Source organism: Diadema antillarum, unplaced genomic scaffold (genome assembly GCF_040938485.1).
Source record: "Diadema antillarum isolate AM-2024a unplaced genomic scaffold, OU_Dant_1.0 seq00001659_RagTag, whole genome shotgun sequence".
NCBI lineage: Eukaryota > Metazoa > Echinodermata > Echinoidea > Diadematoida > Diadematidae > Diadema > Diadema antillarum.
In genome coordinates, this window is record NW_027272359.1 from 915,340 (window position 1) to 927,676 (window position 12,337).

General features: G+C 40.9%; 1 protein-coding gene across 1 annotated transcript in view; it reads left to right on the plus strand.

The window, feature by feature from the left end:
• LOC139711430 (small G protein signaling modulator 1-like) overlaps positions 1-12,104 on the plus strand; it is a 133,161-nt gene extending 121,057 nt beyond the window's left edge. The window contains exons 18-24 of the mRNA XM_071623313.1: positions 1,872-2,088; positions 2,990-3,403; positions 4,346-4,553; positions 9,043-9,152; positions 9,914-10,010; positions 10,555-10,722; positions 11,117-12,104. Coding sequence (XP_071479414.1) covers positions 1,872-2,088; positions 2,990-3,403; positions 4,346-4,553; positions 9,043-9,152; positions 9,914-10,010; positions 10,555-10,722; positions 11,117-11,205 — 1,303 coding nt within the window. The 3' untranslated portion in view covers positions 11,206-12,104. The remainder of the gene's footprint in view (positions 1-1,871; positions 2,089-2,989; positions 3,404-4,345; positions 4,554-9,042; positions 9,153-9,913; positions 10,011-10,554; positions 10,723-11,116) is intronic.
• Positions 12,105-12,337: the final 233 nt, after the last annotated feature.

The window sequence follows — 12,337 nt, forward strand, 5'->3', positions numbered from 1 at the left end:
TGTCTTCACCTGCCACCGGTAGAACCACACACTCTTCAGGTTTTTGTTGTTTTGAAGTGTTATGTCAGTCAATTTGATTTTTTATTTTCCTTTTGAAAATGATCGTATCATGTTTGTCTTTTACACCACTTGTGCAGTCGGTTGAGGATTTGTTTGGAAGAAAAGTCAAAGTGTAAGGAAACCTACTTCACTTGGATATTGTAGATAACTTGTCTTCAGATTCTATCGGTGGTAATGAAAGCCATTTCTGGTACCATCATGATGAATGGTGTAATTTAAATGAGATTGAGTATTTTTTTTTTTTTTACACTGTGTCCTTGCCACCCCACCTACACAGTCAGTATGTGTAGAAGCATGTCGGCGAGAGAAAAGAGAAGAAACTTCATTAGGGTGTTGGATAGAATGTTGTCTTCAATTTGCATTCATGAAACTAAGAAGCATTTCTAATTCAATTCCATTTGATAATCTTATGAAAATGAGTTTTCACACATTTTTTTTTTATTCTGACCCTGCCTCACCGCATGTGTAATGATGGTAGAAGCTTTATGGGAGAGCGATAGTGTAGTATATTGGAAAACTGCTCCTTTTGGATATTTGATAGAACATTGCCTTCACTTTCCCTCTGAAAATATTAAAGCCATTATTCAGGGCTCCACACTAACTTTTATTTTTGGTGGCCCAAAGGCAAACATCCGACCTTTTTTGGTGGCCCGAACAGGCCACCAAATTCTTCGTTTCTGAAATTTTGGTGGCCCGACTTGCGTTTTTGGTGGCCCCGGGCCACCGGGCCCCCGTTAGTGTCGAGCCCTGCATTATTGATATCATGACTGTTGTATGACATATGGGGTGAGTGACGGGGTCATTAGAATCAGCATCAGGATGACACACCCATATCAACCCATTGAGGACGAGTCTCGAGAATACTCGGGCAGGTGTCTGTGGGAAATGTGTGTTGTAGCAAAATCAGCCCATCCTCAACGGGTTAAACACTCCATAGCATGCCACACAGACAGGATCACAAACTGTGCATGCACACACAGGATCTACTGTTAGTCAAAAAAAAATACAGTCAGATTTTCTGCAATAATAACTTTAAAAACAGTGAATCAATGAATATGCAATTTCAAGGTGTAAAACTATAACTTATTACGTACATCTTACAGAAAACCCCATTTGATTTGCTTCAGCTGTCACAGAGAAATTAGGATTTTTGTAGAGCACGTGAAGAATCCCTTCCCTCCAAGATTTGTCCATTGTGCTCACGCCTTGCAAAATGCTAAGCGCATCCGTAAGTGCTAAACTTGGAAGAACGGACCCATGACATACTTCACAACGATCCGTATATCTCTGTGACCACTTAATCGAATTGAATGGGGTATTCTGCAAGATGCAGGTAAGGAGTTTTATTTTCATACCCTGAAATAGCATTCAGACTGTTGTAATCATTTTGAAAGTTATCAATGCGAAAATCCGATTGTAATTTTTTTTGGGGACATACTGTAGAGCACATGGTACCTTGTGCATACTCTTTGAATATAGGGAGTTCGTGCTTGTAATCAAGCATATGCATAAGTGGCTTGATTCATTACTCGCATGCATATTCATAAAGGGTGTTCTGAAAATGAGTTTTCACACTTTTCTTGTTGTGGTTATGGCCTTGTCACACCACTCATACATACAAGGTCACAGATCAAAAGGGAAATTGCACTCTAGTATGAAAAGTATCCCTTTATGAGGACATTGGGTCTCATCTTGAATATCCTTTGCGTCAGTGAACAAGTTAATAGAGTTTCATTAGAATGAGTTTTCACACATTTTTTTTTTCTCTCTTTCTCTTTTAATTCTGGGAATTGTCACTCATTCGTATGCAGTCGCTGCAGGAGTCTGCGGCAGGACACGCTGGAAACTGAGACTGGGCGGAGCCTGGGCAGCGAGGTGTCGGCCGACATCCCCTGCGAGGTCATCCCCACGGAGAAGATGTCGCCGCCGGGCAGCGACGAGGGCTTCGGCGACGCCTCCAGCATCACGGACGGCAGTCGGCACAGCTCTCGCCTCACGTCATCCACCTTCTCCTACGATTCGCGGGAGGTGAGCTTCCCAAATGTGAACTTTGACTTGTCTTCAAGGGGTGTTTCATCAACGTTTGTCAGCGCTGACAACTGTCAGCGCTTACAATTTCTGCAAAATCCTTGGTTTTGATTGGCTGAGATGCTCTGGTCACTGACTGTTACTATGGTGATTCAAGTTGTCAGCGCTGACAAACATTGATGAAACACCCCCCAGATCTCCTCTACTTTGATCAACACTCTGTAGATACCGTCTTTAGATTTAGAAATAAAATTGAAGTAAAATCACCTTTATGTCTTGTTTGTCGCAGGAAGCAGACTATTAATGCTTCTTAGGGTGTTTCATTTTGGTCAAATTGTGGAAAATGTTTTGATAAGTCTGGTTCTGGAGAGTGTCTGCACAATGAGTGAATAATGATGTCCCATTCTGATCTGCCCCAGGTGATGAGTAGCAATCAATAAATGGTATAAACCAGGTACATATGTTATACAAACGAGAGAGACTGCGTCAGTTGGTAGTTTTGTTTATGTGTGTGCTGTTCATTTCTGTTTGTGTCTCTGCTGTAGAATATCCCCTCTATTTTTTTCTTACCTGTCAGCCAAATGGTTGAGAGTCTAGTTTTCTGTCCCTGTGTTTTCCAAATAATGCCCCAAAAATGTGAGATCCTTTTTATATTTTCCTTGTGATGGCAAGAAAACTTGAGATTCTTTTGGTGTTTTGCTGATTATACTGAGCAAACTTGAGATTCATTTGGTGTTTTCCTTATAATGCCAAGAAAAAACTTCAGTGTTATATTGATAATGCCAAGAAAATATTAGGTTCATTTGGTTGTTTCAGTGATAATGTTTTTTCAGACATCGCAGTCTTTGGCAGGAAGTGGTTATACCCCGCTGAATCTTTACGCTGCTCTTATGTTCCACAGGTGATCCACGAAGGTCATAACGGTGACATCGGCAGCGACATGGACGATGCCGACGCCCACAAGAAGACGCTCTTCAAGGAGGAAGACGAGGAGGAGCAGCAGGGCGGGGCCGAGGTCATCGCCCGGAACGGAGACGGCAAGGCCATCACCGTGGAGCTGGTCAATGGGAAGTCCACCGAGGAGGAGGATGAGGATGACGAACATCATCGTCACCATGACAACCAGCGTGAGGAGGGAGACGGAGACGGAGCTGGGGAGGGGGAGGAGGAGGGAGAGGGGGCGGCCGGCTCCAGCCGGAGCAGTGCGGATCCGGTCCTGGAGATGAAGGGACTGAACATCCCAGAGTCATCGGGTCACCTTGTGGCAGACATGTGCACAGCATCCCCCGCCTCCTCCAATGGAGGGGTGTACACTGTGAGTGTCTATTAACCCCCTGTCTACTGAGATTGAGTGAACCATGTACTATACCAATGAGAGTTACATAAATGGGAATCTATAGATTAACACTAGTCAATGCAGTCTTCCACACACTGTTCACCCAGTGTGGTATTCTATTCTATTTCATCAAAGCTCATTTTTCATTTTCATTTGCATTTCTTTGCCAGAGCAGCATTATACACAATTGCAAAAAGAAAACACATTATTATTTTTCAAAGCAGACATAGAAAAGCAAAAAGATGGCAGGGATGGTCAATTTAGCTTTTAAGTTCTTTCATGGAATCCCAGAGTAATGATAGTTGTGGATGAACTGCATTTCCATGTTTGACTCTGAAGATAAAGTTGTAAAAGTTCTGCTTATTGTGGCTCATTCAAATCCTGAGAATTGAATATATTCCTTTGGATGTGTTACAGAGCTAAAAAGATGGAGGGAGAATATTTTTTAAAGTCTAGCTGTGGGGGAGGGGACATGAAAAACTATGTGTGTGCTTTTTATCTGAATCTGCAGGTTATCCCAGGTAATTTTGCAGTTGTTGCCCTGCTCGCAGAATTGTGAAGACAAGATGTTAAATGTGCACCTTTTTAAAAAATGTAGTCAATGAAAACCACTCAAGACTTGTGTCATATGTGGCAGTGACATAACCTGTGTGCACAATGAGCACAACGAACTTAAAATTACATCACATTATGTTTTTACTGTCATGTCGATTTTTTCGGTTACCAGTAGATATCATCTTGACAGAAAACTTCTTTTTTTTTAGTTTTTCTGTTACACTTACATTTTGTTCTTGATAATCTATATTCTATATTTAATATTCAATTACGTGCACATCTTCTAAAAATCAAGTTCACCACATCTGCATGACAAATGTACATTCATCTCTTTTCCCTACCCCTACCCCCTTTCTTGTTATCTAGAATGAACTCCTAGACTCCTTCAGTCTGAATCTCCACCGCATCGACAAGGACGTTCAGCGCTGCGACCGCAATTACCACTACTTCACCCCGGCCAACCTGGAGAAGTTGCGCAACGTCATGTGTACCTACGTCTGGGAACACCTGGACGTGGGCTACGTCCAGGGCATGTGTGACCTGGTTGCTCCACTACTGGTCATTCTGGACGACGGTAAGTACCCCCCACATTGGAGCAGACCCCCCCCCCCCCCCCCCCCCCATGCACCACCTCCCTGACCACCCCCATCCCCCCACCACTGCGTCTTTGAGAGATACCTGGGTCTGTGGCATGCTCGAAACTGTTTTGTGTCACTTTTGACCTCGAAAAGCATTGTGCAGTTCATGGCTAAGTTTGATACATATTTCATGCGTAGATTTCATGCTGCTAGGCAAATATGCTTTCTGTTGCAAACATTCTGTAATACCTATTACATACAGATATTTTCATGTTTCTCCGCCTCATATGAGGCATTAGTCATTATTTGTGGAATATCTTTGTTATATTATTTGAGATACAAATCCAAAGTATTAGAACAGACACCTTGTCTCTCTGATCTCTATGAAACCTAAGTTCATAAAAAGTGACTTATGTAGATGTAGATGTATATAGTTGCCATTAAGTTTGAAGCAGACACTAACAAAATATCCAGCAGAGTATTCTTGACGGTTTCATGCCTTTGAAAAACATCAAATTCTGCTAAAAAGTGGGCACAATACATACTGCCTGATCTTATCGGCTGTGACCTGTTTGTGGGCCATTATGAAACTCGTTTCAATATGTTGAAGTTGCAGAGAGATGCCCTGCTGGTGTTATATTGTGCCTTTCTTTGTATTGGTAAGGGATGAAGAAGTTGTGTATTTTGTTATGTGAGCATGGCAATTATTCCCTTAATGAAAAAGATTCTTTGTGAGATCATATCAATAATCAGAATTAATGTTAGCTTATGAAGGGTACAGTGTAAGTTGCAACAAACTAATCCTTTCTTAAAAAACAAAACCTGTTATTTTTTTTTTGTCACACAAATTCCTTTGTAGTGGATGCATAATAAAATCTGAGTAAGGGTTCAATGTGTATATTCTGCTACCAATAAATGTTCAAATTTGTACCAATTCTCCCATAACATAAATGTAATCTTCATAGAATCTTCTAATGCATATCATTGTTTTTTCATGTATCTCCACTAGGTGGAAAAATTGGTGAGACACTGTCTAATTATTTGCAACTTTACGCTTCATACATGCTTGTGCCCTGCATTGTTTTGATATTACACTTTGTGAAAATGATAGTCGTGTTGATTTTTGCAATGGTTCATTTGTACTTTGCTTGGATATGATATGCCAAACTGTTAAAGGATTCTAGGCTGCGAACAGACATGTAATCATGAGAAACTCTGGTCTGTGAAAGCTTATGCCAGATCCGTGCTTTCCTGTGTGTATATGTGACCCGCTACAACAAAATGATCCTAAAGTCGGGCGAGGTCGATTATTTGAAAATTGCATGACACAAATTCCTAATCTTTCTGCTTTAAATTGATAAATAACACATCATATAAAAATAATCGGCTGCGGAGATATCGATGTTTAAAAGAGAGCATGTCGATACATCTGGGAAATCACTGTTTCGAGAAAAGCGCCCGAAAAGTTCTCCTTGCGACGCAATCACGATCATAGGACACGCAAGTCAGTTTTCACCTCCGAACAATAGAAGGCAAGCCCTAGCAACCCCCGAAATGCTCATTCAAACACAGCGTCGGCTGTCTCCTCACCGACCAATCAGTGACCAGCAGGCGCGCCAGAAGCAGTTTTGGATTGGGGGGGCAAACATTGGAGGGGGCTCAAGATTAGACCATGCATATGTTACACAATATACACATACACACACACACACACACGCACACGCACACACATCTATTATATAAATATATATATATATATATATATATATATATATATATATATATATATATGTAAAGTGGCGTACGGTATGGGTCGAAACATGGGGGGAACCATAAAGTAATTTTGACGGTCTGTATGCTTGTGCATGTGTGCGTGAGCAATAATGGGACTACAATACATTACGGAATGTGATACATTCAACAACGCAGTCATTGAGGAACATTGTAAGTTTTCCTTACATGGATTATGGAATGACGGTGTGAAACGATCGAAAAATTATATACTGTCAGCAACATAAGGTGAATGGCATAACAATAAAACGCGAGCGAGCGAAGCGAGCGAGCTTGAAAATTTTGATATTCTGCAGTTCCAAAACTGGAGTTTTGTAGCTATATATTTCGTTTTGGAAATAAATGGGAGCGCATCGGGCGCAACTGCTGGCAATTATTGGCAGCAACATTAGGAGAATGGCATAACAATTCAATGCGAGCGAGCAAAGCGAGCAAGCTTGAAAATGTTGACATTCTACAGTCCCAAAAAGGGGTTTGTAGCTACAGTATATCTTTCACTTTGGAAATTAATGGGGCGGCGCATCGGGCGCAACTGCTGGCAATTACTGGCAGCAACATTAGGAGAATGGCATAACGATTCAATGCGAGCGAGCAAAGCGAGCGAGCTTGAGAATTTTGACATTTTACAGTCCAAAAACTCCCGTTTGTAGCTATATCTTTCGCTTTGGAAATTAAGGGGGGGGGCATCGGGCGCAACTGCTGGCAATTACTGGCAGTAACGTTTGGAGAGTGGCATAACGATTCAATGCGAGCGAGCGAAGCGAGCGAGTTTGAAAATTTTGACATGTTACAGTCCTAAAACTCCCGTTTGTAGCTATATCTTTCGCTTTGGAAATTAAGGGGGGGGGCATCGGGCGCAACTGCTGGCAATTACTGGCAGCAACGTTAGGAGAGTGGCATAACGATTCAATGCGAGCGAGCGAAGCGAGCGAGCTTGAAAATTTTGACATGTTACAGTCCAAAAACTCCCGTTTGTAACTATACCTTTCGCTTTGGAAATTAAGGGGGGCATCGGGCGCAACTGCTGGCAATTACTGGCAGCAACATTAGGAGAGTGGCATAACGATTCAATGCGAGCGAGCGAAGCGAGCGAGCTTGAAAATTTTGACATTTTACAGTCCCAAAACTCCCGTTTGTAGCTATATATTTTATCTTTCGCTTTGGAAATTAAGGGGTGGGGGCATCGGGCGCAACTACTGGCAATTACTGTCAGCAACATTAGGAGAATGGCATAACGATTCAATGCGAGCGAGCTTGAAAATTTTGACATTCTAGAGTCCAACAACTGCCGTCGTAGCTATGTTTTTCGCTTTAGAAATTAAGGGGGAGGCGCACCGGGCTCAACTGCTGGATGCGAGCGAGCGAAGCGAGCGAGCTTGAAAATTTTGACATTTTACAGTCAAAAAGCTGCCGTTTGTAGCCATATTTTTTCCCTTTTATTCATATATATACATATTTATTTTATTTTATTTGTTTATTCATTTATTTTTATTATTATTATTATTATTTTTTTTTTTTTTGGGGGGGGGGGGCTTTTTGGGGGGGCAAAAATGCGTTTTGCCCCCCACTTTTTGGATTGGGGGGGCGGCCGCCCCCCCTGCCCCCCCACTTCCGGCGCCTATGGTGACCAGGATGGCAGGACAAGCGGCTGGGCATAGCGCACCCCGCCAGCATGCACCAGTCGACTGGGCAGTGTGCGAGCTTCACGCTTCTGTTAGCGGCAAGCAGCAAACTGACCAATGAGATCACTCTGGTCGTTGTTAGGGGCGAAGCCTATGTGTGGCGTTCACTCCAAATGTTCGAACCAGTTTCTGCTTCGTTGAAACGCCAAAAAAACATGGCCCAGAAAAACGCTATTTTTTGGTCTTTCCTTTCATCATTTTGCTTCAAAATTTCGACAGATGATAGAAGACATGTCAGACTCTAATAATATGTCAAATTCAGAAATCGCAAGGTTTTGACCAATTTTGATGCTCTGACTTCAAACTCGATTTTCATGGCTTCGACCGTGCGCGACTTTAGGACCATTTTGTTGTAGCGGGTCACATATTATGTCTCATTAACAAAATGTGGTTTAAGCAAAAAGAAGAAGAAGAAGAAAAAAAAAAGATACATGTAATTTAATAGTCAATTGTGGCCACACCAGAGGATCTTAGCTATGATGGTCCTCTCATGTTATGGTTAGTTTTTCTCTTCTCCTTTTTTTCTCTCTCATATTTTATCGATTTATTTATTTTTCTTCTTTCCGTCATTCTTATTCCCTTTGAATGGAGGGAGTAGAAACCTGAAACTCACTCTCAAGTAGTAAATTATCTTTTTCTATTAGCTTGTATGTATGTCTGTATTTTATTTTCACGTACCGTGTATTTGTTTATTTTGTTCTTTTTATTTTTTGTGTATCTTCAGTTTTTGTCCATCTGTTCTACCTTATTTAATAAGATATTGTATTTGTTTGTTTGTTTATTTGTTATTTACACATTTTTACAGTTTGCTGTGAGTCCTCGTTATGTTAGCAGAGGGCAAATGTACATACATTATATGTCAGGTATGAAAGTACCTGAGGGCATAAATGTGTAACTATTGCATCTTGGATTTTATACATGCTTTGAGTTTATCTTGGTCCTGTTGCATTGAGTTGCATGCATGAAAACAGTGAAGAGAGAAAAAAGCTTGATTATTGACTTTTCACCGCAGAGGCCAAGACGTACAGCTGCTTCTGTGAGCTGATGAAGCGCATGTCAAAGAACTTCCCCCACGGCGGCGCCATGGACACGCACTTCGCAAACATGAGGTCGCTCATTCAGGTGATTTGCGATTGGCTTTCATTCATTCCATTTCCGAGTACGCGTGTTTGGATCATTTACAGGACTCCTACCCACAACAATGTAACTTTTCCATTTCTTGTAATCAGTGTCTGTAAAACATTTACAAATCATTTCTGGGCAGTGCTTGTTTGAGAGATCCCAAAGAGTCTCTTTTCATGGCAACTGTTGGCGTGCTCCATTACTGTGAAAACTTAAAGCACTATACAGGATGTCCTGAGAGTATGCTTCTCTTATTTACTACCCTACGTCATACTGCTGATCTATTGTAGCTGTGTTAATTGACTGATAATGGTTGTCATCAATGACATTTCATGTGACCCATGATTGTACTGTAAAAGCGGAAATTTTCTTGGCGTTTAAATTTTTGCACATTTTGCGCAACCAGAAACTAGCGCAAAAATAAAAGCACTTGAATATTTTTGCTTGCCAAATGTTCCAGTACTTGATGTCTTGATTCCATGGAATTAAAAACACAAGAAATTCTTCTTAGCCGGCTGAGGGCAAAAAATTAGTTGTGCAAAAATATCCACTTTTAGAGTAGTTAGCTGCCCATCAGAGCAATGATACATTTTCCCGCCAGTATGGTACTGTTCTCTGCATCAAGCTGAAGAAAGCGATGGAAACTACGACAAATGACCTTTTTCTGATATGACTTAATACCTTATACTGTTTGGAAGAACATGCACCATTAAGTCCCCATGGTATTCCATAACTGATATGGTAATGCCTTTTCTCCTCAGATTCTGGACTCGGAGATGTTTGAGCTGATGCACCAGAACGGTGACTACACCCACTTCTACTTCTGCTACAGGTGGTTCTTGCTGGATTTCAAGCGCGGTGAGGAAATTCTCGCAGAAATGCTTTTATGACCGATTCATTTGTGACTCATTTGGTGGGCATGTGCCAGTAGTAGAAGTAGTTGGTAGTTGTAGTAGTGGCAGTTTGAGTAGTTGTTAGTGGTGGTTGTGATGTTGATAGTGGTAATGAAATTTGTAATAAATGGTCACACAATTATGTCAGCTCTAGCACGTAATTGGGCAAAACCACTCTTTTCACTATCAAAAAGTGTTGTGATATCACTCATGTACATACTCCTTGACATCGGCATACACTTGTAGGTAGGTACAATATGAATTCTAAATGATATCATGCCTCTGCAAAATTATAAATTTTGTATTTCTATAAAACTATTGAATTGAAATGCTGTACACCTTCGCGAAGTTCATATCTGCCTCTAATTCTCCAGTTGGTCATTCCACTTAACACCTTGTGTGCTTTGAGCGACGTTTGACACAGAAAATTCCATAGTGTTACACACATGGTCCAAAGTCCCTGGCACAGAAATGGTTGAAATGATTGCCTGTTAATCTCTCCGTTGTAGAGCTGGTTTACGACGACACCTTCTCCGTCTGGGAGACGATCTGGGCGGCCAAACACTGCGCCTCGGGCCAGATGGTGCTCTTCATCGCCCTGGCCCTGGTCGAGTACTACCGTGACATCATCCTAGACAACAACATGGACTTCACAGACATCATCAAGTTCTTCAATGGTGAGTTCTTCTCATCATGCCAACTTCACCGATGCATTTGTTCTCCCGGGGGTGGCAAGACCTCGTATCTTAATTAACACATATCAAAAAACAAACAAACACCGAACTCAGTTTTGAGTATCACAGGCACTGCTTTGAGTTTTAGAACCTTGTAATCATCAATATAAAGCAAAACAATGTTTCCACATCATTTAACATAACCATTCATTTTTTTTTCCGAAAATGTTGCAAAAAATAAAAAAAGTTTTTTCACTCCCTTGAAAATTGCTTTTTTTTTCTTTCTTTCTTGGAGACTCCCATGGAATTGCATCACTTTAACGTACCAAAGTAATCATTTTTTCATCTTATCATGTTGGTGGATTCTTTGTTATTTTTTTTCAACTCATTTTTCCAGAAATGGCTGAGAGGCACGATGCCAAGGCGGTGCTGAAGATTGCCAGGGAGCTGGTGCACCGGGTGCAGAGTCTCATAGAGAACCAGTGAGCAAGGGATGGAGGACAAGAGGAAGAGGAGGAAGAGGAGGAGAGGATGCTGGGCTGTGGTTGCCATGGCAACAGGCATCTCCCATCCAGATGCGTTGGTGTGCAATCAATCAAACAAACAATTTCAGGTGCTTTGCTCTGGCCCTGCTGTGTTTTCATCTTCAGAGTCACTGTGCATATTTCATCAAAGTCTCGTGAAATATGATTACTTTTTAAAAATTTTTTGTTTGTTTTTGTTTTGCATGCATGGATGTTCGTTTAAAGATTATGTGCCACAATTGGAATTGTTAACAAGAGTTCTTCTTACGAGATTGTTAAAATTTGTTTTTTTTATTTTCACGTTACTACTGTGGCCATATTGCTGCTTGTCTTGCGAGAGAATACCTCAGATATTTTTAATCAAAATTGAGGCATTTCTGTCATTGTTTTCAGAATAGACAATCTCCACGTGTAGATGTAAAGTGAGTTGTGAGATTCTGCAAGGGAGATGATTTAAAGTGACTGATGATGTACTCATGTGATTAGAAAAACATGATTTTACCCATTTGCCATTAAATCATTGTATTATTTTGAGATCGATTCTGTGTAATTGCTTACTTGAGATGGAAGAGTGAATAGTAGGAAAGAAAAAGGAAGCTTGTGCAGTTTCTTTGACCTTTGACCTTAGTGCAGCAGTAATATTGTGCAAATGAAAAAAAAAATGCAGGCATAGAGCAACATTGAACTGCCAAAGCCAGCTCTGGGATAAGAGTGAAAACAAATCACTGTTGTGACTGTGTTGTGCTGCCCTCTATGTTCTCAGATTGACATCAATAATATGCGAAGTGCCAAGAATGAAGCTGCTATCTACAATTTTATTAACCTCCCTTTTTCTATTTAATCCATTCAGTACAGCTCAGTTACAGGGATGTTTGCATTTTTTTTATTTGTGTTAGATTTTTACTTTGTTGTCATGGGAAGAGGTTCTGTCTTATGCATCTGCAGCAATATTTTACTGATCAGCTTTTTTTAAAAGCTCTTAACACTGCCATTCAATGTATGTTAATCACATAAAATCTTACTTCATTTTCTTTTAAGGAGAGATACATTATATATTTTTGCTTCTTTATTTTTCTGTGCATCTGTGTATGCCA